Here is a 26,034-nt window from a genome sequence, read left to right as displayed (position 1 = left end):
GGACCACCATTGAAGGAAAGCCAATACTGGGGACGGGATTGTGAGGACTTTGTCCAGGCTGTCCCAGGCCTGGGAGAACTGGGAGGCTAGCCAGAGTTGGAGGGGCCTCATCCGGAGTCTGGCATGGCGGACCACGTATGTGCAAGCCGCCATGTGCACCAGGAGCCGAAGGCACGACCTGGCTGTGGTCACTGGGAATGAGCAGACCGAGACAATGAGGTTCCTTAGGGTCTCGAACCTGTCCAGGGGAAGAGAGGCCATGGCCTTGGAGGAGTTCAGGAGAGCTCCAATGAACTCTATGTGTTGGACGGGCACTAGAGTAGATTTTGCCTCGTTCACGACTAGACCTAGGTTTTTGCACGTGGCCAGGAGTAGCTGCATGTGGGACTCCACCTCTGGACGAGAATCGCCCTTGAGGAGCCAGTCGGCCAGGTAGGGGAAGATTTGCACCCCCTTTTTCCTGAGGTACACCGCCACCACTGCCATACATTTCGTGAAAACCTTGGGGGCTGTGGATAGGCCAAAGGGGAGGACTGTAAACTGGTAGTGCTTCATCCCCACCACGAATCTGAGGAAGCGTCTGTGCCCCTCGAAAATGTGGACATGGAAGTAAGTGCCCTGGAGGTCCAGGGCCGCGTACCAGTCTCCGGGGTCTAGGGTGGGGATAATAGAAGTTAGGGACACCATGCGGAACTTGGAACGGGTTAGGAACCTGTTCAGGGTCGTGCAGGTCCAGGATGAGTCTGAGACGCCCTTTTGCCTTGGGGATCAGGAAGTATCGGGAGTAAAACCCCTTGCCCTGGAACTGTGCTGGACGTGTTACACCGCACCGAGACTGAGCAGCCGATCCACCTCCTGACCCAGGATGTGGACCTGCTCGGGATCTCCCAGGGCCACACTGGGGGGCGGGTGGCTTGGCGGGGGGGGGAAGTGAACTGCAAAACGTATCCCTCGGCAAAAGTGCTGAGGACCCACTGGTCCGATGTTATGCGGGACCATGCCCTGAGGAAGGCAGACTATCTATTGCAGAACACAAACTTTATTGGTTGGGGGGGTCTCCCTGGCAACAGGCCCGGTGCCCCCCTGTAAATAGTCAAAACCACCTCTTTCCCTGCCTCTTGCCCTTAGAGGGACCAGGCTACTGGGTAGAGCGGGACTGCCTCTGTGACTGGCATTTCTGGTCTCAAGGCTTTCTGTACGGGGGCTTATATCTGCTCCTAGCGGGTTGAGCCGCCGGGAGCGATTTGACCTTGTCCTTTGCCGGAGGGACGTAGAGGCCGATTTGGCCTTGTCCTTTGCCGGAGGGACGTAGAGGCCCAGGGTCTGCAGGGTGGTGCGGGAGACTTTCATCCCATGCAGCCGGACGTCCGTTTGGTCCGCAAAGAGCACCTTGCCATCGAATGGGAGGTCCTGCATCAGGGATTGGGCCTCCATCGACAGACCTGACAACAGGAGCCACGATACCTGGCGCATGGAGATTGCAGACGCCATGGAGTGAGCCGCCGTGTCAGCCGCATCCGACGCAGCCTGTAGGGCCGCTTTAGCCGCCGCTGACCCCTCTTCCACCAGAGCCTTGAAATCCTTCCTATCCCGATCCGGGAGAAGAGGCTCGAACTTAGGCAAAGACTCCCACAGGTTAAAGTCATACCTGCTGAGTGAGGCCTGGTGGTTGGCTATTCTCAGCTGAAAACTAGCTGACGAATAAATCTTTCTGCCAAAGAAATAGAGTCTCTTGACATCTTTGTTCTTAGGGGTGGGCATGGGTTGGCCTGGGCACTCTCTGTGGTTCACCGACTCAACCACGAGCGAGTTAGGTGCCGGGTGGGAGTAAAGGTATTTGTGACCCTTCGCCGGCACAAAATACTTCCTTTCAGCCAAGGAGGCGGGAGCTTGCCACAGGGAACTGGTGATATTGGCAACACCTTGGTGTAACGGCAGGGCCACGCGGCCCAGTGCCAAGGGAGATAGAACGTTGAAGAGGGAATCAGACGGTCCCTCCATCTCCTCGGCCTGTAGCTGAAGGTTGGATGCCACCCGCTTCAGCAAGTCCTGGTGTGCCTTAAAGTCCTCCTGTAGGACCAAAGGCAGAGGCGCCACAATGGCGTCGTCTGGTGTCGGAGATGTGGCATGCGCGGAGTTGGGCACCGCGATTGGTGCCGGGGCGTTGAGACCCAGGTCGGAGTCCGGTCTCGGGTCCGCTGATTCCTGGCCCGTCGACTTATCCCATGGGCGGCCCGACGAGGCTGATGGAGCTTGGGACGCTACGGCGACGGAACAGATCCCCGGGTGGGCTGGTACCTGCTGCCACAGTGCCCACTGGCACCATTGTCCTTGCCACTGGGTACCGTGCCATTGGCCCTGTTGGGTAACTGATGGCACAACCTGTCCCGGCAGGGCAGCGCGGCCCGAGGACGGGAAGAAGGGTGCCGAGGCCGAGGTGGCCGAAGAGTGTTTGGTGCCTTGGGAGCGATGGGAATGGTGCCTGTGGCGTTGTCTCCCTCGCGATCTGGACCTCAATGACAAGGAACGGTACCCCCTCGACGAACTGCTTCGGTACCCGCGACGGCGGAACGAAGCCCGGTGCCGTGACGCCGAGGTACCCCGGGGGGAGTCTCTGGCCCAGTGTCTGGTTGAGCGAGAGCTGGAGCGCGAATGATGATATCTGTCGTGTCGAGATTGGCTCCGGTCCCCATGCCTGACCAGGGAGCGTTCCCAGCGCTTCTCTCGGTGCCTGTGCTCGCTGGCGGGTGGCGTAGAGGGGGCCCGTGATTCCCGTCTTGATGACGGGTCAGATGGTCCGGCCGGTGTTGACGATGGCCGGGAGTCCCCCGATGAGCGGTCGCTGCGTGTCGAGTGGTGCGGGGAGTGATCCCCGGAGCGGGAGCTGCGGCTCACCGAACAGGTCTGACGGGCACCTAATGGGGGCTTGCCTCGAGACCTGGGACCCATACTCGGTTGTGAGCTCGGCACGGGAAAAGACATAATGTCCTTTGCAGCCTGCACCGCCTCCGGCATTGATGGTATCCGTACCGGGGATATCTGGGTCGACGGCACCGGGCTGCTCCGCTCCACGTGAGTCGGAGGTCTTAAGCCCAGGGGGGACCGAGGGCTGCCCAGCACGGGACCAGCCTCCCCCTTGTCCTTATGGCGGCTTTACTGCGAGGCCGGGCCCTTCCCTTGCTTCCTGGAGGGAGAGCGGCGCCGAGTGGTCAAAGGCGCCTCGCTACGTTCCAACGATGCGGCGGCCTTTGCCGAGTCCGATCTGCGCACCGGCGTTGGTGTTAACGCCAACTCCATTAGGAGAGCTCGAAGTCTGAAGTCCCTCTCCTTTTTGGTTCTTCGTTTGAACGCCCTACAGATTTTGCAGCGGTCGCTAATATGAGTCTCACCCAGGCAGCGAAGACACTCAGTGTGAGGGTCACTCCTGGGCATAGATCAGCAACAGGAGTCACGAAACTTGAAGCCTGGGGCACGGGGCATGCCCCGAGCCCAAGCTAACACTGAGAACGATCCGATGAACGGTACCACTAGGGAAGAAAGGCTGCAGCGGAGCTGGAGCGCAAAGTTCTGACTACCTTCACTGGCGGCAAGAAGGAACTGAGGGTGGGGGGAGCCCGTGGCTCCCTTTATAGCGTGATATATAGGCGCCACTCCAGGGGTCGCCACGGTGCTCCCCCAGTATGGGTACTGCTAAGGGAAAAACTTCTGGCACCAGTGCACATGGCGAGCACGCACACCTACTGTGGAATACACAGGAGCAATCACTCGAAGAAAAACTGGGGGTTTGTAGCTCTATGCAGGCAAACCATCAATTAGAAGAAAGCTATGGGACATCTCCTATAGTTTACCGGGGTCACAAAGGTCTCCAGGAATACAATGTTCAATACAATGTTCAATCTCCCTTGGCAATGTGAAGCCCCTTCAGAGAAGTTTTTAGTTTGGAGTTATATTTTTTCAGCCTTGGCTGACAAAAGTGTGGACCTTGATTTTTCTAACGTGCACAAAGCTTATGTTTTTGCAGAATGAAAACATTAAGAAAATGCCTCTTTTTGCTTTCCAGTGAATCTGGCAAAAATATTATACAACATGTTGTCTTTATATATTAGATATTATTTACCCCTTCACCAGCCAATTAGCATTTCCAATTGACCAACCTTGTGATGCACTAACATTTGACAAATATCATTAGTGTGCTAATCCGAACTCTAAGGACACTGGTTTCGTCTCCATGGAAATGTTTCATTTGAAACCTTTCACCAGAGAGTTCTCTGGTTCAATAATAATAAGAGCATATCCCATAAAAACTTTAGAGAATAAAAGTGTAACGATTTATTGTAAAATTATTCATGTAATCTGTGTTGTAATTTACAGATAAGAAAGTAGCCTGTTGTAAAATATACAGGCTAGAACTGCTCATACAGTCCCCAAGAAGACACACTTATCTGATATGACGTAATGCCAATGGTATGCATTTTATAATGTAAATGTGGTTCAAAGAAGATCTCAAATATATTTGTATTTAATTACACTGTCAGGCAAAACTGTAAAATCTGATCATCAGACCTGCATATTAGCCGCAAGTGTAGGTTCCATTTGGTCCTGCACACCAAAACAGCATTAATTATCTCTATTATAATGGGTTTTTGATAGAGATGGCATGCTCAGCTCCTGGAGTCACTCACCAGGAAAGAAATGCTGGCTTTTAGCTGTTCACAACCCATAGCAGAGACTAACCAGGAGTATACCATTAACTAAGCCTTGGCACTGAACAAAAGATAATTGTGGTGACATGAGGCATGTCTGAGTGGGAAGTGAGTACTGCAATAGGTAAAATAAGGCCTTCATTTATCATGAAGAAATATTTTCAACACAGGCCATTGTTACCCAGATACTGGATTTCATATCTGTACAGATGCACAGAAACTGGGAATATCTTAGCCGATAGAGGGGTAATACAAGAGGATAGCAGATCTAGAGAATAACTCTGTGGGGTTGGGAAAATCTCATTAAAAATGTAAATACAGCCTCATAGAGCTTCTTTGAATAATCTGATTGTATCTAGTAATAATTAAAGAGTCAGACACATAGGCTACATAATTATGAAATATCAAGAACTGATTGATATGGGATAGATATTAGATACAGATGGAAGCACTAACCCTTGTTGACATTTGCTTTCAGAATGACGTACATGATAACCTTTTGTGTAACTTCAGAAGCAAAATTAACATTGGATTCATCCTGTATAAATAGGTTCCTTTGTTTTTGCAGTTCAATTCATTCCTATATGATATACCCTGGAAATAATGTCATTCGATTGTCTGAAAATGTGAAGAATTGCTTGCTTTGAAGCTGCTTCAATTCCTTCTTATTTGATCCAATGCATCAACATTGGTTTTAATTCTCAGCCTAACAACTGAATTTAAAGAAACTGAATCTTCTGCCATCTGATTTTAATTAAAACATACTATATAAGAATATTGATGCTGCTATTGGGTTCTCTTTTTTAATGTGCTTATGACTATCCACTGCCTGATTTGTTTTGCAACAAAAAAATTAGTTTCACATTTTTCCTGTGGAGCTAGATCCTGTCTGCCACTTCTGGATTCAGTAAACCCCTGGCTGGTATTTCTATTTGCATGGAAGAATGTTTTCCTTCTCTTAAATACCAGTAGTGATCAAGGTAGCCTATCTTGAAAATGACTATTTTCATATGTAAGAGATGACCTTACTCCTCCCCCCTGCTTTATGTAGGACATTACTCAGCCAGAATCCTTCTAGGCTATTACCATCTGTTTGGAAACACTTTTGAATAACTAATGTACATTTAGTATTGCTCACATTCAAAATTATTGGGCCATTAGTTGTGGCACTGGAGGGTCACTACTCGAGGGGGGGGGGGCAGTATATTTGTATGATGCATTAGTTTATACTGATACCATGCACAATGTTGTGATCTGTATTAGCTAGAGTTTCCTGAAGGATGATTGCTTCATGTCATGTATATTGCAGTGCTATAGTCCAGCCAGGAGGTGCTTTCCTCTGCCCACCATCATAACCTCTGTCTTGCCTGAGTTCAGTTTCATCCATGACCTGATCAAGCTCAGGACCATCTTGGTTGTACTGGTATGGTTACATGTGGTGAAAGATAGGTAGCGCTGTGTGTCATCTGCATACTGCTGGCACTCAAGTTCATGTTATCTTTCCAGTTCACCTAGTGGCTGTATGTAGATGGTAAATAGAACTGGAAAGAGAATCAATGCTTGAGACCCTCTATGAAGTGAGCGGGCTGGTGGGAAAGATGTCATTTTCCATCACGGTTCTCTGGATGCATCCTTCAAGGAAGGGCTCAAAATCATTTTAGTGCCATCACCTCTCTTAGGTAAGACAGCAGTATCTCATGGTTGAGAGTGATGAATGCTGCAGAGAGGTCCATGAGGATGTATGTCCATCATCCATTGACATCAAGAGAGCTAAGAATTTTGGTTTTCTCCTGCTTTTGTGAGACTAATGGTTTGTGAAAGAGTATACTGGCTAACAAAACTGGGCCTATATGGTTATATAATTGGAATGTATCACAGCTAGCCAAAGGCCTCACTTCATAATGCCCATTATATCCATTTTGTCTTCGAAAGCTCTTCCTGACTTTTAATATTTCCCAGCTTGAGGGACAGACCACCAGAGTGGTACAGAGGGGTGGCATGTATGGAGCACAGGCCAGGATCAGTGTCTGTGAGGAAAGCTAAAAGACCCAAGGTCACCCCAACAAACTCAGCAAAGAATGCCATTATATTTGCAGTTAAAGCAGCAAAGGGCTCTCTTGAAAGCCACCTGCCCTTACTCCCTGTTCCCACTGTAGCCCCTAATGAAGGTGGCTGCAATAGCACTTTTCATGTCCAGGACTGCAGGCTCAAAGAACTACCTGCCAGCCCAAACATCTTTTCCATGTTCTTTTCAGCCCAGCCTTGTGTAGCACAATGAATAGTTTCCACATCTTTGGTGAGTGGCGGCTGGAAATGGAGAAGAGGGCTACTGAAGTAATCAGCAGACAACAGGGCAAGCAGAAGAGTCAGCCAAATATATATGAGAGAGAGAAAAAAACAAGGAAGAGAATGGAACAGAGAGGAGGGAAGGAATTAGAAGAAAATGAATTAAAAAATGGAGTGATGTCAGCAATTGTTTGAGGGCATGGTATGAAGGAACATGATGGGTTCCAACTACTGCTGTCTATCTAGTGTCCTTTATACACCTTAGTATGTGAATATTAGAGAGATGGTGGATGAAGTAATATAGCTTTTACTGGACCAACTTCTGTTGGTGAAAGAGACAAGCTTTCAAGATACCCAGAGCTCTTCTTCAGGTCTGGGGATAGTATCTTGAAAGCTTGTCTCTTTCACCAACAGAAGTTGGTCCCGTAAAAGCTAGTAGCAATTAAATATTCTTGCATTATAATATATAACACAAAATACTTACTTGTGAGGATTGTCAGCAAAAAGAGGTACTCTGTATATGAGATCAGTCCTGAAATAAAATAGTACCAAAAATGAAATGGTGAATTTTAAAATCAGCATATTGATCTGAAATATTTGTTGACTTTTACAATCAAACTTTGTATATTTAAAACATTCAGTTTAATATTAATTGTATATTAAATAATACAACTTCTTAGAAATAAATATTTTCTTTTGTCATTATTTGTTAAAACAAAAATTTTGATTCTATTTTCAGTGCTCTGGAGGTGAACTTGTTTCTCGAGCATCTCTGTCATGTGGAAGTCTAATTGAGAGAGTTAGGTTTATTTGGTATTAAATAAAAGACCTGAACTAAATGTTTGGATTTTCACTGAAAAATTTCAGTGTTTATATGAAAGACGAATAAATTAAATGTGCTTTGTCACATTTAGTACCTGGGAGGAGAACTACTCTACTGTTATTCTGAAGGATCAAAGTATTTCATCCTTTGGCAGCCTTGAAAAGGCGGAGAATAGCTTTCCTTTAATTCTCAAGGGGAATATGGCAACAAGCAAAGCTGCCAAGCTGCTAGATTGCACTGATAGTACTGCTGGGCCCTGTGCCAAAAAGAGGTTTTTTTTTTTTTTTTAAATAGCAACATGTCCTTTCTACAAGGTGAAAGTGTTTTCCCCCGCCTTTTGAAGGAAAATTCCAGAGTTTTCCTTTGAAACACCGATTTAAATGAAAAGCCTGAACAAAGATGTGACAGTGTCAAATAGCAGCATACAAGCTAAAGATAGAGAATATATAAAGCTGGTGGTTAAACAACAGAATCCTACGCATCTGCCCTATGATAATGTTTTAAGAAAAACATTTAAAGGGCTTCTTATGAACAGCTTTTAAAAATACTTTTAACTTGTGAAGTAAACACTGTATAACGTAGAAGCTGTTTAAACAGGCATGTTTAAACTACACTCTATTCAAAGATAAACATAATTTTTATAATTTATATTTAGCTAATTGATAGATAAGGAATCCTCTTACGCCTCAGTGATAAACAATAAACTTGATTAATCACTATGCTGAGCCAATAACATTTTTATTTGCTTTGAAATAATTTAATATTTTAAGTTTGTCATTTTATACCAACTCCAGAATTTAGAAATATTCATTGACTGAAAGCAGCACTGGCTGGAGAAATGAGCGCAGGGCTGGGACTCAGGAGAGTGAGTTCTAATCCTAAATCTGCCCCTGACACGCTATGTAGATTTGGCCAAGTCATTTCTCCTTTTCTCTCAGTTTCCCCACCTGTAAAAATAGGGATAAATGATTCTTAGCCATCTACCTAACAGCTGCATTGTGAGGATTAGTAAAGTTATGTCTGTATGGTGCTATGACCAGACAAACACTATTTAGATACTAAGTATTATTTATATTTCAAAAATTGTGTTTATAACTTGAATGTACAATGTTGTATTAGTTCTTTCACATAAAAGGCATAAATTATTTGTATTTATTATTTGTACTGTGGTGGTGCCCAGGAGCCCTGGTCATGGACCTGGACCCCATTGTGCTAGGCGCTGTACAAACACAGAAGCAAAAAGTGATGTTGCTACATTTTATAGTGTTGGAGCCCCGCAGAAACGATCTGAAGTTGATCATGTGTGAAATAGTCTCCAAAATCTAGCTTGTGTGTGATATCACCATAAAACAAAGCACCCATAGTCAAAACCTAACCAATATTTTATTAGTAAATTTTATCCAGTTGAAAATCTGTGCAACGGCAATTATGAGACTTCACACATTAGTAATAAATACACATATTGTATCAACAAAAAAAACACGGGTAATTCAGCTTTTATATGCCAAACTGTAAACTACATAGCAAGGCACGTCCAAAGCACACATGTAGTTAATCAAAAAACCCACTGGTGACCTAACAACATTAGTATTCTCTTCAAACGTCAGTAAAGCATTTAAGATTCCAAAAGAGTATTTTACACTGGTCTCAAACTTTACTCAGGTGTTGAGTTTAGAGTATGCAGATTTGGAATGGTATCAGGTGATTTTTTCTATGGTATAGGATTACTGATTTCTATCCTAGAGCAGGATTATGAACAAAGGTGTACAATGAGACATTTTTTGTCTGCTTAATGTCAGAGCGCTAATAGGGAGAATCAGTTAATTAGCAATTGCTCATGGACCTCTGTGGCATGCGAGTTTATCCTTAATTGGCTGAATTTTCAAAAGCCAAGGGTTTGAGTCACCATTGCATTACTGCAGTTTCAAGTTGGTGTAACTCTACAGAAACTAAACGGATGGAGTTATGCTGCTATAAAGGGGAGTGATGCAATGAGGACTCAAACCCCAAATCTTTATATCTGAACCCACAATTTTGCCCATGGAAAAGCTTGCAATTTAAGCACAAACAGCAATTGCTTTGCATTCACCAATCATATCGCTGGGCACCAAATGCAAACAAGTGTTGTCATAAATATACAGACCAAAGTACTAAGTACCAAATATACAGATCCAAATTACTATGGAATTTAAAAAAACACAACTATTAAAACAACCAACTAAAAAGATCAAAAGCCCCATGGCTGAACCTTATTTTATGTTAATCAATTTAAATTATTCATGAAAGGCTGAGAGAATGGGGGAACTCTCCTATTTGGTTTTAATTTATCATTATATTTTCTTCATGTTTAGACAGACCTTTGCCTCCCCAATCTATTTAATTTAATTACCCAGTCAATTTGTAATTGCCCATGACATCTTCCATTCTGTTAAATACGGTGTTGAAGAGATTTAAGCTCATACTAGTTCTTTGAAATGTAACTCATATTCCTATACTATACTGAGTAACAGGGCTTATGACAATGCTACCGGCAGATACTGAAATCAGTTCTTTTTCTCACAGCTCCAATAAAAGTACCCATTTTTTCTCCCTCCATTGAGCGTTTCTTTCCCCAAAGATGATATCTGTGCAGGATCCTAATTCCAGGGTCCTTATTTTGCTGCCTTGTCCCTAGTTTGCTGCCTTGCCCCCACCCAGAGGGTGTGATAGCTACTGGCATCCATGTAGGGCAGCAGCTGCCTAGACGCAGCAGATTTCTGGAAGAAGCAGTGCCACAGATCAGTCTAGGCAATGTGAATTGCAGAACACTCCAATCTGTACTGCTTTAACTGCCCCATTTAGACCTTGCTGGTGTGAACTAAAAAGTATTTAGTGCATACTGATATAGTCCTGTACATCAATGCAAACTAGGTGCTTTTAATTTGCACCAGCAGGGTCTATATGGGGCAGTTGGAGTACTCTGCAATTTACACCCCGGTAGACTGGTCTGCGGCACCACTTCTCTGAGAAACCTGCAGATCCTAAGCAGCAGTTGCCTAGTTTGCCTATAGCTACAGTGGCTCTTAGGGGTGAGTATGGGGCAGCCCCAGTGTAGATCCTGCTGGTGCAAGTGGGTGATGGAGGCTTGCATCTCAGGCTGACAAAAGGTGGGAGTTGACATCTCATGCTAAATGAGAGTTTATAGGCAGGGTGGGGATAAGCCATGAAGAGCCTTGAAAGTGAAGACAAATAGCTTATGTTTGATTGCAATGGAGGAGGAGGAGCCAGTAAAGAGAAACAAAGGAACGGGTGACATGGTCAAAGCACTGAGCTAGGAAAATGATCTTTGCAGCAGCATTTTGAATGGATACAGGCAGGGCAAACTTGCATTTGTCAAGGTCAAGGGAAAAGGATGTTGTAGTAATCAAGATACCAGATGAGGAGAGCCTGGACTAGAGTTTTAGCTGTATGGGTGGATAAAAGGGTCAGATCTTAGAGGTTATGCAGAAAGAATTGGTTAGGCTCAGACTCAGCCTGAATGATGTGAAGATCTATAGAGAGGGCTGAGACAAAGATGATACCCAAGTTATGGACTTAAGTGACAGGGGGGATGGTGGTGTTGTTCACTAGTGACTGAGAATGAAGGAGGGAGGAATTGCAGGGGAGAGAAGATTAGGAGTTCTGCTTTTGCCATGTTGACTCTGTGAGCAGTCAGCATAGTAAAATAGGTAAAAAAGATAAAAATAGCAAAAAGGTGTAAAATATTTCTGATTGTTTTTCCACACCAACCTCAGTGACTTTAAACAATGCCATGATATGTTTGATATTCTGTCTAGGACTGATTATACTGAGGTCAACATATACCTGGCTGTCTCAAAGCAGATTTTTACCATGGAATCATTTCCATGAGAATTCATCTCACAATACTATTACTTCACTTTTATTACTTTTATACAGATTTGACCACTTTACCTGATGCACAAACTGAACTGAGTTCTTCTTTGTAAAACTTTTTATTCTGAAGAGATCATTGACATTTATTCATTTTCAAGTTTACATTTAACAGGTGCAGTAGACAAGGTTTTTTTTAAAACAATTTGTAAATACTATTGGTATATATGTAGACCCCATCAGAATGAAAGGATAAATGCTGCACGCATTACTTAATGCTTATGCCTCAGACAATTACAACCAGATTCCTTTATTTTGGATTAGCAAGCATGTTGTATTTTCCTGGTATTAAAAAAAAAAAAAATCTCCACAGTCAAACTGCTAAGATTATAAAATAATAAGTGTTGCTAATAAATAAAATATTCTTAGTAAAATATAAACAGAAATATATCCACAAGAATATGAAGTTAATTTTAAAACTGTCCACTAGAAGGCAGAATCTCCTAGCTTTCTATTCTGCAATCTGAACCAATGACAGTTTTACTGAATATTTAAATAACCATTTGATGGTAGAAATAAGCAACCTAAATTCTGCCTTCAAACAGTTGTAGATTATTAGTTCCGGGCACTCGTCAAAGTAGTATTTTGCATTTTTATTTAAAAAAAATATTTATAGCTTTATAAATGTGAAACTGAATTCAAAGTGTTAGGTCAGTAAGGAGGTTTGGTGGATACTGAGCATGCTTCTATGGCAGCGGTTCCCAAACTGTGGGTTGTGACTCATAATGGGGTCGCACTATCAGCAGATGGGGTCGCGGCGATCCCTTCTGTGTGGAGGACACCATTTTGCTCCACATGACCTCATATGTACAATGCACACGAGGTCACGACGCATAGAGGATACCATTTTGCATTACAAACTGGCATTCTCTGCACAGCATGACCTCGCATGCACCATATGTACAAGGTCACACTGGGCAGAGGACATCCTCCCTGCGGTGTAAGCTCACACATAGGGTACATGCAAGGTCACACACACTGTGCGGAGGATGATATTTTGCTCTTCAAAATGGCATTCGCCATGCTGTCTTGGGTCCTGGCAGGAAAGACTTCATTCAAATGGGGTCATGCTGGCAGAAAGTTTGGGAACCCCTGTTCAATGGCCCTGATAGGATCTAAAGCTGTAGAAATACTTTCCCAATGTGCTGATAGCCAGACCAGCAGTAAACCCATTCCAGGGCAAGTCCCAGCTACCACCAATAAAGCCCTCAAGGGAGTGAGAGTGGGGAGAGAAGATCTTGGAATGAAAGAGTGGGGATCCTCAGAGCCATATCTAGAATGGCCCAGGGTAAATCAGATGGATGCATGGATCAGATCTAGCTTAGTAAGGCTTTTGTGACAGTGTAACGTAACATAAGCAAATTAGGGAAAAGTGGTCGGATTAAATTACTTTAAAGTGTGTGCATAATTCATTGAAAGATGATACTTAAAGAGTAGTTATCAATAGTTCACTGTCCTGGGTTTTATACGATTCAATATTTGCATTAATGACTTGGACAAAGGAGTGGAAAGTATGTTTATAAAATTTGTGGATGACACCAAGCGGGGAGGGGTTGCAAACACTTTGGCGGACAGGATTAGAATTCAAATAACAATGACAAACTGGAGAATTAGTCTGAATTCAACAAGATAAAGTTCAATAAAGACAAGTGCAAAATACTATATTTAGCAATGAAAAATCAAATGCACAACTAGAAAATAACTGGTAATAACTGATTACGTAGTAGTACTGTTGAAAAAGATCTCGGGGTTATAGTGGATCACAAACTGAAAATGGGCTAACAATGTGATGTGGTGGCAAAAAAGGCTAATATTCTGGGGAGTATTAACAGGAGTATCATATATAAGACATGGGAGGTAAACTGTCCCGTTCTACTCGGCACTGGAGAAACCTCAGCTGGAGTACTGTGTCTGGTTTAAGAAAGATGCGGTCAAATAGAGAATCCAAAGGAGAGCAACAAAAATAATGAAAGATTTAGAAAATCAGTTAAAAATTCTGGACATGTTTAGTCTTGAGAAAAAAAAGACTGAGTGGGGACAGATGATATAAAGAAGATGATGATCAACTATTCTCAAAGTCCACTGAAGGTAGGAAAAGAAGCAATCTGCAGCAAGGGAGATACAAGAAAAAACTTAACTATAAGGATAGCTAAGCTCTGGAATATGCTTTCAAGAAAGGTTATGGAATCTCCATCATTGGAGGTTTTTTAAGAACAGGTTGGAGAAATATCTGTCAGGGATGGTCTAGGTTTACTTGGCCCTGCCTCATTGCAGGAAGCTGGAGTAGAAGACCTCTAGCGGTACCTTCCAGCCCTACATTTCTATGATTCTATAATTCTGCACTTCAGCTAAAACTTCTGTGGTGAGTCTTACGGAAGCAATTTGAGAGTAGAGAGAAATACGGGCATATCATCCCATAAAAAATGTAGGGCATCTGTGCACCATCTATATCTGCATGGCCCAGAATTGGCAAAGGAGCCAGGGACAATGTGACCAGTGAGAGAGCACTGGATGCCGGTAGTTGGGTTACAGCATCTGGAGAGGACGCAACTCCTGAGGTACTGTGCCACAGAGGAATGACTACTAGTGGTGCTGGCTTGGTCTCCTCTGCACTGGGAACCAGGGGACAGCGAGGGCTTGTGGATGCCAAGGACTCACTTCAGCTGAAAGGGAGCGTTGTTGGCTTCCCAGCAAGAGACACCAACCCTTCATATCAAGCTCCAACTCTACCATCCAGATAGGGCCTGTGCAGAGACTATGGGTTGCTCTCTAAGAGCAACTTAGTTTGTGGGTGTTTGTTGCTGATGGATTAGTTAATTACTCTCTTATTTGGCATTCTCGATTTCTTTGCCTGTTCCCTTCCCTTTACTCCTAAAAAGGACAGGGAAAAATTAAAAGAAAGTGTTGTTAATATTTATTTGCTGGTCCTGGATTCCCGGTTATAAAAATGTAATATCCTAGAGGCTGGAGTAACTGTTACTAGTTTATACTCCCAGCCTCTAAGTGGAGGGGCTACACAAGAATCCAGGGCCTGCTGGTCCTAAGGGGGTGGGGGGAAAGAGTGGGTGTCACTGAGGCCCTGTCTGAACAGGAAAGAATAAGGGATTCAACCACGCTTGGAAATCAGGGGTGCCCCAGAACAGGGGGGTACATTGTCAAGTACAATTTTTATCCAAGGTTTCTTTTCTACAAATTTTAAGTGCATTTAAATTACACAAAAATCTACCTAACAACCTGTTGGGATTAAACAAACAAAAGCCTACTTTGGGCTACAACCCACCCTTCTAGTAACTGGCTGTTGAGCTCTGCCTCCTCCATAGGCAGTGTCAGCTAGGTGTTTTTACAGAATTTCCTGGTGTTCTAGGAATGCCTGAATGGGTCTTCAGTTCCCAGCCCTGCCTCCTTGTCTTGAAAAGCTGAGAGAGATCTCAGCAGGGAGTTAACTTCTTGCTAGCTGGAAATCAAGTTGGGCTTGTAGAACCTTCTTTAAAATATATTCACGTAAATAATTAGGTCCAAAAATGTAAGATGTACTTTCAGTACCAAAGTGTGTTACCTTTATCGCCGAGGTCTCTAAAAAAGGTTGGTCCTGGCTCAGCCTTTGTAACATTTACCAATGTAGCCTCTGCCTCCTTTAAACACACAAATTAAAAAAAAAAAAATCAGTTGTGAAATAGAGTTTTAGTAACAGAAGGAATGAGAGTTCCTTTTGAGAACAGAACATTTTGCTTACCTTTTTTGTCAGTTTCTTGGCCAATGCTGTACCTGTAATAATAATAAAAAAATCATCATTCAGTAACAAACTTTGACTTAAAAAGAAGAACAGGAGTACTTGTGGCACCTTAGAGACTAACAAATTTATCTAAGGTGCCACAAGTACTCCTGTTCTTCTTTTTGCGGATACAGACTAACACGGCTGTTACTCTGAAACTTTGACTTGCAACTTTGATCTGTAGCATTTCTTCAGATTTTTATGAGAAAATGGTAAGTAATATGAAACAGAATATTTTGTAGCCGGCAGTTTGTTTCTAATTCCCTCAATGATCAGGCAAGGACAATGTTCAAAAATAGTATGAATAACCTGTTCAAATGTTCTTGCAACCCAGATGAAACCACAAACTGCTTCAGGTATTTATTACTAGCTCAGCAGTGTGCTTTTGCGTACACTGTGCTATATATCCTGAAACTATTCAGACACATATACGCACATAAAAAGTCAGGCAATGTCAGAATTAAAGTTCTTTTAATGTAGTTTTAAAAATCCAATATCTTAAGTTTTTAAAAAAAAGCAAACGGAAAAAACAAATTTCATTACATGGAACCATACTGATGCCCACGGGTCATCCGCAGGGCCCCCATTCTTACATCTTGACCTGAGTAACTGGTAGCAGTATTAGGCTGCTCTCCTCTGTGTGAGCCAGCCACTACAGGGGGATGACACACATATTAAAGCAGTGATAGGCTTGACAGCTGTGAAACAGAGATGCAGACGTAGGAATCCTGGGTTCAATTCTAGCTTCTGGAGGGAAGTGTATTCTAGTGGTTTAGATCTTTCTGCCCTTGTCACCACAGCCTGTTCCTGCAATGTTTCTATCCCCTCTGTAACTCCTGTCCCTTTTGGGCTCCTATTGCTCCCAGTTTACCTGTCTCCCTTCTTTCCCACCCCCTAACTTCTAATTCATTTCCATACAAGTCAGGTTGCTTCCATCTCCTCCATGCTGCCTGGGTGCATTGAGAACACAGGAGAGAGTCTCCCTGCTCTTGGTTCTGGTGCTTGGTGACACAGTGAATTCAGGCAAGGGGGAGGAACAATTCTAGGCAGGGACAGCTCTGGCTTTTTTGCTGCCCCAGGCAAAAAAGCCTCCTGCCGCCCGCCGCCCCCCCGGCGGGGAGCGCGGCAGCGGAGGGCGCCGGCCGGAGCGCCAGGAGGAGGGCGGAGATCCCGGCCACGACCCTGCTTTCCCCAACTGGCCAGAGCACCAGGAGGAGGGCGGAGAGCCCGGCCGCGGCCCCGTTCTCCCCGGCTGGCCGGAGCGCCGGGGGGAGGACGGCGAGCCCAGACGCGGCCCCGCTCTCCCCGGCAGGCTGGAGCACCGTGGGAGGGCGGAGAGCCCGCTGCGGCTCCGCTCTCCCCGAGTGAGCACCGCCCCCCTCCAGGTGCCGCCCCAAGCACATGCTTGGTAGGCTGGTGCCTGGAGCCAGCCCTGATTCTAGGTAAAGACCCACTCAGTTCCTTGAGTCCCAGGATGGAGCATGTTCAGTTGCTCTGTGGTGACTGTGTATGTGTTCAGTTGGCAATTGCTGCTAGGTGAGGATGGAGCACACTAGTGCAGACAGAATCTTTGACGAATAATGCTCGTGGCCTCTAATAAACTACTGAGCATGTGCTAACTACAATTGCCAGAGGCTTATAACTTGGCCAAATATGGGTGGATTTTCACAGGGATAGCAAAAGGTAACAGTACAACCCCACAGGCAAATTTCAAGTGCCTGCTTCAAATCACTGAGGCGCTAAAACGTCTCAATGAAATGGTCATATGAATTTTTTTTTAAACGTGGACAAAATAATGCATTTCCCCTATCCTTGTTATCTGAAATAGCAGAACCATTTTTGCTGAAAAACTTTCCCCAAAAATTCAGCAGATACCTGCTATAGAACATTCAAAAGTTATAAACTACTGAAATTCTGGTATTTTTTATAGAAAGAGTTGGGAGCCCTCAGCTATAGGTGTTGCTACTCAGCCCACCTTATTTATTTATACATATGAATATCAGTGTATATATGAGTGTATTATACACAGAAATAGAAGATTGGTGAGAGAATATCTTTTATTGGACCAACTTCTGTTGGCAAGAGAGAGAAGCTTTCGATCTTACACAGAGATCTTTTCAGGTCTAGGAAACTTACTCTGAGCATCACAGCTAAATACAACGGTGGAACAGATTGTTTAGCATAATACATATTTCAAGTGACCCGTCAAGGTGAAGTAGCCTGTTAACACTCTTCCAGTCATAGGGGGGAAAGAAAGGGAGCGAGGAAAAAAGACAGTTTGGGGGTAGTGGTTAGTGGTTTACAGATTGTTGTTATAAGCCAAAAATCCAGTATCTTTATTCAGTCCAGAATTTTAAGTGTCTAGCAAAGTTATGAATTTAAACTCCCAGGCTCATCTTTTGAAGTTGTTGCGCAGATTCCCTTGAGAATTAGAACTCACATATGGAGTGATCATTTTGTGAAAAGTGTTTGCCCATGGGTGTTTTTGTCTTTCATCAATTTCCTCTGTGAGTTCATTTGAGAACATAGTGACTTTCTCCTCAGGAAGTTGATGCTACTGTGGGAGTGCTCTAGAGAGAGTTTAATGAATGGGTGGTGGCTATTGAAGTTGAGATGGAAATCTATGTGGGAGTCTAGATCTGTCCAGAATATGAAAATATCATCAATGTACCTCAGGTGTATCATTGGTTTTGTGGTGCATCTGTCCAGAAAGTCTTCCTTAAAGTGGCCCCGAAGAGCTTGGCATACTGAGGAGCCATCCTAGTACACCTGGCTGTTTGGACAAAGTGTTTGTTGTTGAATGTAAAATTGCTATGGGTGAGGAAGAAATAGAAGTTTGCTGATCTGTTTGTGGTGGATATCTGAGAATTGTCCATTGTCTTGTATATACTGTATTTGAGGCAGGCAGCGATGTAGTCATTGGGAGAGATGTTGGTGTATGGGGAGGTGACATGCATGATGGCAAGGATAGTGTTCTGATGGAGGTTGTATTACACACACACACACACACACACACACACACACACACACACCCTTGTATCTTGAAGGATGCCAAAAATTAAGTATTTGAGCTGAAAGATGTTTAACATGGCTAAAATAATGATATTAGTATATTATTACATGAATTCCATTTATATCCAGCACTGAAATGCAGCCATCTTTTGGGCAGGATGTGACAGGTGTTAACACAGCACTGCAATATTTCAGTACATTTTAGGGCAGAAAGTGAGGAAGATTATTGTATCCAGCAGGGGATAGGTGGAACTTACTTAATTAGAATGTGTCCAAGACACTGATTTAAAACCCCTAGCTCTTGTAGACTATGGCTTTGGATCCTATAAAGCTGAGGTCCAAACCGCTTGGTTATTAATTTCCTCAGAAAGATGGCATCTCCAACAGCACAGGGCTCTCTAACATGGGATTAAATATCAGTGCAGCAGCTGCAGTGGTGCTTGGGGACCATGAACCAAGGAGCCCTGCAGGATAGAATGAGGCAGGACGTAAGACTTCCCATTCACTTCTCTGACTGACCTGCAGGAGTAGACAGTGGGAAGCAGCTGAAGCAGTTGGGGAGCTGGTGGGCAGAACTGAAGATCTGGAGAAATAGGGAAAGCAACTACACCACCACTTTCATTGCAAGAAACTCTTGGGAAACCACCAACATCTGCTTTAAAGCCAGTCATCTGCTCATGTGTCTGGTTAATGGCATTTGCATCCACCCACACATTCTCTCCACTCCCATGGTGGCCCAGGGAACAGCTAGCCATAGGAGTACCACATGTCAGAAGGCAGCCACCCACTCAGAGGAAAACAAGCAGCAAGCTCTTGCCAACTTCCAAAATAAATGTACAGAAACCAAGAGGCTCAAGAAGGAGAGGCGCAGAGCACTGCAGACTGGAGTAGGAAAATAAGCAAAGCCACTACTGTGTGTGTGTGTGTGTGTGTGTGTGTGTGTGAGAGAGAGAGAGAGAGAGAGAGAGAGAGAGAGCAGGGGCATAACTACTGACAGAGAAGGAAGAGTACCACCTTCTGAATCACCAACACCACTATCTGCCATTTTCCCTTGGAAGCTTCCCGTCCTGGTACTATCAAGGATATAACCAGGAGATGGGCAGTTGGGCTAATGGTTGGAGCCATGGGGTTCGCCAGGCCTGGAGGTTAGACCGCAACTGAGTTGGAGTCAAGAATGAGGGCCATGGGACATATGGGCGTGGTAGTCGAGAGCAGAGCTAAAGGTCACAAAAGACAGTTACCTTTTCCATAACTGGTGTTCTTCGAGATGTGTTGCTCATGTCCATTCCATATTAGGTGTGTGTGCTCGCCACATGCACTGGTACCGCAAGTTTTTCCCTCAGCAGTATCAGTAGGGGACCGGCTCAGGCGCCCTCTGGAGTGGCGCCCGAATGGCGTGGTATAAGGGGTGCTGCCGGCTCCTCCCACCCTCAGTTCCTTCTTGCCAGAAACTCTGACAGTGGGGAAGGAGGACAGGTTGAGGAATAGATATGAGCAACACATCTCAAAGAACACCAGTTACAGAAAGGTTACTGTCTTTTCTTCTTCGAGTGCTTGCTCATGTCCATTCCATATTAGGTGACTCCAAAGCAGTACCCCTGGAGGTAGGTAGGAGTTCATGGACGTGTTGATTGCAATACAACTCTGCCGAACCCAGCGTCATCCCTGGCCTGCTGAGTGATGGCATAATGAGCTGTTAACGTGTAAACAAAGGACCACGTTGCGACTCTACAGATGTCCTGGATAGGGATGTGCACCGGAAAGGCTGCTGAAGATGCCTGAGCTCTAGTCGAGTGGGCTCTGACAATCAGGGAAGTGGGACCCCCGCCAGGTCATAATAGGTCCTTATGTATGAGGTGATCCAATTGGAAATCCTCTTTGAGGACACCAGAAGGTCCTTCATCCCATCCGCTGTAATGATGAAGAGCTGAGTTGACTTATGGAAAGGCTTGGTATGTTCTAAGTAAAAAGCCAAGGCCCTTTGGACATCCAGTGCATGAAGACGCCTCTCTTCGCTGGTCTTGTGCAGTTTGGGACAGAACACCGGGAGGAAGATGTCCTGGCTCATATGGAAGATAGATACCATCTTTGGCAGGAAGGCCGGGTGGGGCCCCAGCTGAACCTTGTCCTTGTAGAAGACTGCGTACGGTGGTTCTGAGGTCAAGGCTTTAATTTCAGATTCTTGTCTCGCTGACGTCACCACCACCAGGAAAACGACCTTTCATGACAGGTGGGGAAGGGAGCAGGAACCCAGCGGCTCAAAGGGTGGGCCTGTGAGCCTACAGAGGACCAAGTTAAGATCCCACTGCGAGACAGAAGTCTGTACCTGCAGGAAGAGTCTCTTGAGTCCTCTCAAGAATCTGACCATCATGTCATGGGAAAACACCATCTGGCCTTGGATCGGCAGGTGAAAAGTGGAGATAGCCACGAGATGCACTCTAATGGAAGAGTGAGCCAGACCCTGGTTCCTCAAATGAGGCAGTTAGTCTAAGACAATCTGTATGGGAGAACACAAGGGAGAGAAGCTATGCTTGGACGCCTAGCAGGAAAACCTCATCCACTTGGCCAGGTAAGTCAGTCTAGTTGAGAGCTTCCTACTTCCCAGGAGAACCTGTTGGACCTCCTCCAAACAAGTCCGTTTCTCTGGGTTCAGCCACCCAGCATCCACACCGTGAGGTGGAAGAACACGAGGTTGGGGTGAGCTGACCATGGTCCTGTGACTGCAGGTCTGGTTAGTCGGGTAGGGGCCAGGGAGGGGCTGCTGCAAGGTTCATGAGCATGCCGAACCAGTGCTGGCAAGGCCACGCCGGGGTGATCATGATCACCTGCGTCTTGTCTCTCTTGATCTTTGCCAGGACCCTGCTGTTGAGTGGAATCAGAGGGAATGCATACATCAGGCTCCCTGATCATGACAGGGGGAAGGCATTGGAGAGGGAGTCCTTGCCCAGACCTTGTCGAGAACAAAACCGGTGGCATTTCCTGTTCTATCTGGTGGCAAACAGGTCCACTTGGGGAGTTCCCCATCTTTGGAAGATCATGCAAGCTACCTCTGGGTGGAGTGACCACTCGTGATGAGAGGAGAAGTCCCCGCAGAGCTGGTCCACCAGTATTCTTGATGCCGGGAAGGTGACAAGCTTCGAGGTGGATTTTGTGACTGATGCAGAAGTCCCATAGATGGAGTGCCTCTTGACAGAGAGCTGACAAGCCCGCTCCCCCTTGCCTGGTGATGTAGAACATCACGCTGTATTGTCCGTCAGGACTCGCACCACCTTGCCCAACAAGTGGGGCAGAAAGACTCCACATGCCAGCTGGACTGCTCTGAGCTCCTTGATGTTTATATGCAATTTTGCCTCCTTTGGGGACCACATCCCCTGAGTCTGGAGGTTGCCGAGATGCACCCCCCAGCCAAGGTCTCATGCGTCCGATACCAACATGATGGAGTGAGGGGGGGTTGTCGAACGGAACCCCATCCAGGACTGTCCTGCGGTCGATCCACCAACGTAGTGAGGTAAGCATCGCCTGGAGAATGACAACAATCTTTTCCAGGAGGTCCCGGGAATAGACCATCCCCAGCCATTGTTGTATGGGCTGCATCCGGAGCCTGGCATGGCCGACAACGCAAGTGCATGCTGCCATGTGACCCAGCAGGCGCAGACAGACCCTGGCCATAGTCAGGGGAAACGCAGAGATTTCTGTGATGAGATCTGTCAATGTCTGGAACCTTTCCAGCAGCAGGAACGCTCTGGTGCAGATCAAGTCAAGGACTGCTCCGATGAACTTTATCCTCTGCACTGGTACTAACATCAGTTTTTTTCGTTTACCAGGAGGCCCAGGGAGCAGCACATGGCTTGAAGCACCTTGGCATCCCTTTGGACTTGAGACCTGGAGGTGCCCTTGACCAGTCAGTTGTTGAGGTACAGGTAGATCTAGATACCCTGGCGCCTGAGGTAAGCAGCTACCACGACATGCACTTGGGTAAACACTCTCGGTGCTGTTGTCAAGCCGAACGGGAGGACCGCAAACTGGTAGTGGTGGGGCCCCACCGTAAATTGGAGGAAGCATCTGTGTCCTTGAAAGATCGCTGTGTGGAAGTATGCGTCCTTCAAGTCGAGGGTGGCATACCAGTCTCCCGGATCCAGGAAGGGGATATTAGAAGCCAGGGAAACCATACGGAACTTTTAATTCTTTAGGTGCTTGTTGAGGTCTTGCAGGTCCAGGATAAACCATAGACCGCCCTTAGCCTTTGGGATTAAAAAGTACCGGGAATAGAACCCTTTGTTCCTGTACTCGAGAGGAACTTCTTCCACCGCATCTAGCTGTAGTAACCCCTTTACCTCCTGCGTGAGGGGACTCTCGTGAGAGGGGTCCCTGAAGAGGGACGGGGAAGGTGGGTGGGAAGGGGGGCATAGAAAGGAACTGGAGGGTATAACCCTGTTCCACTGTGCTGAGGATCCAACGGTCTGAAATTATAGCAGCCCAAGCAGGGAGGGAAAGGTGGTGGCAGAACAATGGGAAAGATGGATCCAAGAAATAATCTGGTATGTCGCCCTCGGGCGCACCCTCAAAACGATCGTTTGGTCCCTTGCTTGGTACGAGTCGAGCCCAACTGGGCAGAGGGTGGAAGTGGGTGGTTCTGATGGCACGTAAAGCTCTTGGCTCATTTAGGATTGGGGGGGAGGGATTGCTCAGTGATTTGAGCATTGGCCTTTTAAACCCAGGGTTGTGAGTTCAATCCTTGAGGGGGGCCACTTAGGGATCCAGGGCAAAAATCAGTACTTGGTCCTGCTAGTGAAGACAGGGGGCTGGACTCGATGACCTTTCAGGGTCCCTTCCAGTTCTATGAGATAGGTATATCTCCATAAAAAAACATGTATATTTGTGGGACTGGTCTTGCTGAGGCTGGCTCCTGTGGCCCTGAGGTTGCTGCGGTTTGAACTGCTTATGTGCTGGAGCTGGGACGTAGAGATCCAGGGTTTTCAGGGTGGTGCAGGAGTCCTTGCAACTTGCTTTTTGCTCTACAAATAGGGCTTGGTCATCGAAGGGCAAGTCCTGCATTGACTGCTGGGCCTCAGGGGACAACCCAGAGAGGAGCAGCCAGGAGGCTCACCGCATGGAGATAGTGGAAGTCATGGCGTGGGCAGCAACATCAGCGGCGTCAGACACCGTCTAGAGGGCCGCGGTCATGCCCTCATCAAGGATCGCTTGGAACTCCATCTTGGAAGCCTCGGGGAGAGACCTTTCAAACTTGGCCATGGCTTGCCACATACTGAAGTCATATCGGCCAAGGAGGGCTTTATTTTTGAGGGTGGCCCTGGGTTGCCCTTGCCTCTCCTTGTGGTTAACCGCCTCATTCACAAGGGAATTGGGGGCTGGGTGGGGGTACAAGTACCCATGCCCCTTGGTTGGCACAAAGTACTTGCGTTCGGCCCTCTTAGAGATAGGGGCCAGGGAAGAGGGGGTCTGCCACAGGGCATTAGTGATTTTGGAAATTCCTTCACAAACGGGTAGAGCCACCCTGGCAGGGGCCGAGGAGAAGAGGACGTCAAACTGAGCCTCTGATGGCTCTTTCAGTTTCTCTGCCTGAAGCCCCAGGTTGGAAGCGACCCTCTTCAAAAGTTCCTGGTGTGCTTTGGCATCATACTGAGGAACTGGGTGAAGGGGCCCCGTGATAGCCTCGTCTGGCAATGAAGAGGATGATGCCAGTGCTGCGGGAACCTCCACTGCCCTAGGTGGTTCAGCAGCTTGCTCCCCTGCGTCCTCCTGGCCTGTGGGGTCTTACCCCACAAAGCCTTGAGAACCGGAGGGGGATGGGATACCAAGGCTACTGGCCTTTCCAACGCTCCCAACACTGACTGAGGAGTCTGGGAAGGTTGGGTGAAGGATTGCACAGGTTCCAAGGTGCCAGCCACTGCGCTTGGGGCCATGGGACAGGTTTTGGTGCTGATGATGTAGCGGACACTGCAGGTGCTGGGGCTTGTCCTGCAGTCAGGGAACCTCGCTCCGTGAGCTATAAGTGGAGCGGTCAGTGCTGGGTGACCAAAGTCATGCGGAGTGGTGGCTCTTGTCTGACTGGTGCTGGTCACTGTGTCCCGAAGTTGACCTGTCCGAGCGAGTGGGGGTCTTGGGGACCGACGACGTTTGGGAGATCTGCGTTGGACACCCGGCGAGCCACGCCTCATGCTACTTGACTGGTACCAGGACATCGAACGGGACCAGGAACTACTATGGGCTGGTTGCCAGGAGGATCTTCCTGAGTAGGGCGACCTACTTCTTGGAGATGGGTGATGACAGTCCAGCAATCGGCGGTCTCTGGTCCCTGATCAGTCCCGTGATTGATTCCCTCAGAGACGGTTGGGGCCTGTCCCAGAGTTCTTGCCGGGTGGCATGCGCCTCAGAGGGTCTGCGCCAATCTACCAGCGAGGTACGCCTTGAGTCCCTCGATCAGTGCCCTCTGTGTGGGAACCGAATAGGGTTCCGCTGAGCCTGCCTCTCTAGTCCTGAGGCATGACTGCTTCAGGTGGGCAAGCAATGGCGGGACGTCCCTCTCGATAGAGAATGGTGCCGCTGAGGTGGGGACACATGCATAGGTCCCAACATGGGTTTTCCCCGAGACTGGGGTACCGCTGGAGCCTGTGTGGGTGGCACCGGGAGTGTCAGGATTTCCTGAGCTGCCTGAAGGGCTTCAGGTTTCGACGACACCAGAAGCTGGCCAGGGCCTGCACTACTATCTGGAGTTGCAGGCAAAGGATGGGATGGACTGCACTACTCGACTTGAGTTGGGGTCCGACTTCCCAAAGGAGGGGTGTTGAGCTGCCCGGCATGGGTCATAGATTCATAGATTCTAGGACTGGAAGGGACCCCGAGAAGTCATCGAGTCCAGTCCCCTGCCCTCATGACAGGACCAAATACTGTCTAGACCATCCCTGATAGACATTTATCTAACCTACTCTTAAATATCTCCAGAGATGGAGATTCCACAACCTCCCTAGGCAATTTATTCCAGTGTTTAACCACCCTGACAGTTAGGTCTTGGCTTGCCCTCAGCCCTCTCCTTTTCCTTGCAGGAGGTAGGAGATCTTCCTCTCACAGTCTTTTTCAGCTTCTTGACCAGAGCCATGGAGGGTACTGGTGCCGGCTCGTGGATGAATCAATCATAGAATCGTAGAATATCAGGGTTGGAAGGGACCTCAGGAGGTCATCTAGTCCAACAGCCTGCTCAAAGCAGGACCAATCCCCAACTAAATCATCCCAGCCAGGGCTTTGTCAAGCCTGACTTTAAAAACCTCTAAGGAAAGAGATTCCACCACCTCCCTAGGTAACCCATTCCAGTGCTTCACCACCTTCCTAGTGAAATAGTTTTTCCTAATATCCAACCTAGAACTCCCCCACTGCAACTTGAGACCATTGCTTCTTGTTCTGTCATCTGCCACCACTGAGAACAGCCTAGCTCCATCCTCTTTGGAAACCCCCATCAGATAGTTGAAGGCTGCTATCAAATCCCCCCTCAC

General features: G+C 46.6%; 1 protein-coding gene across 2 annotated transcripts in view; it reads right to left on the bottom strand.

The window, feature by feature from the left end:
- Nucleotides 1–26,034, bottom strand: part of MICU2 (mitochondrial calcium uptake 2) — a 256,302-nt gene that overhangs the window by 44,297 nt on the left and 185,971 nt on the right. For both annotated transcript variants that reach the window (XM_054015452.1, XM_054015453.1), the window contains 3 exons: nt 15,476–15,507; nt 15,299–15,374; nt 7,474–7,521 (listed from right to left, as the gene is read on the bottom strand). In XM_054015452.1, coding sequence (XP_053871427.1) covers nt 7,474–7,521; nt 15,299–15,374; nt 15,476–15,507 — 156 coding nt within the window. The remainder of the gene's footprint in view (nt 1–7,473; nt 7,522–15,298; nt 15,375–15,475; nt 15,508–26,034) is intronic.

Source organism: Malaclemys terrapin, chromosome 1 (assembly GCF_027887155.1).
Source record: "Malaclemys terrapin pileata isolate rMalTer1 chromosome 1, rMalTer1.hap1, whole genome shotgun sequence".
In the NCBI taxonomy this organism is placed as follows: Eukaryota; Metazoa; Chordata; order Testudines; family Emydidae; genus Malaclemys; species Malaclemys terrapin.
Note: the sequence above shows the minus strand (reverse complement) of the source record. Positions and strands in the feature narration are given on the sequence as shown.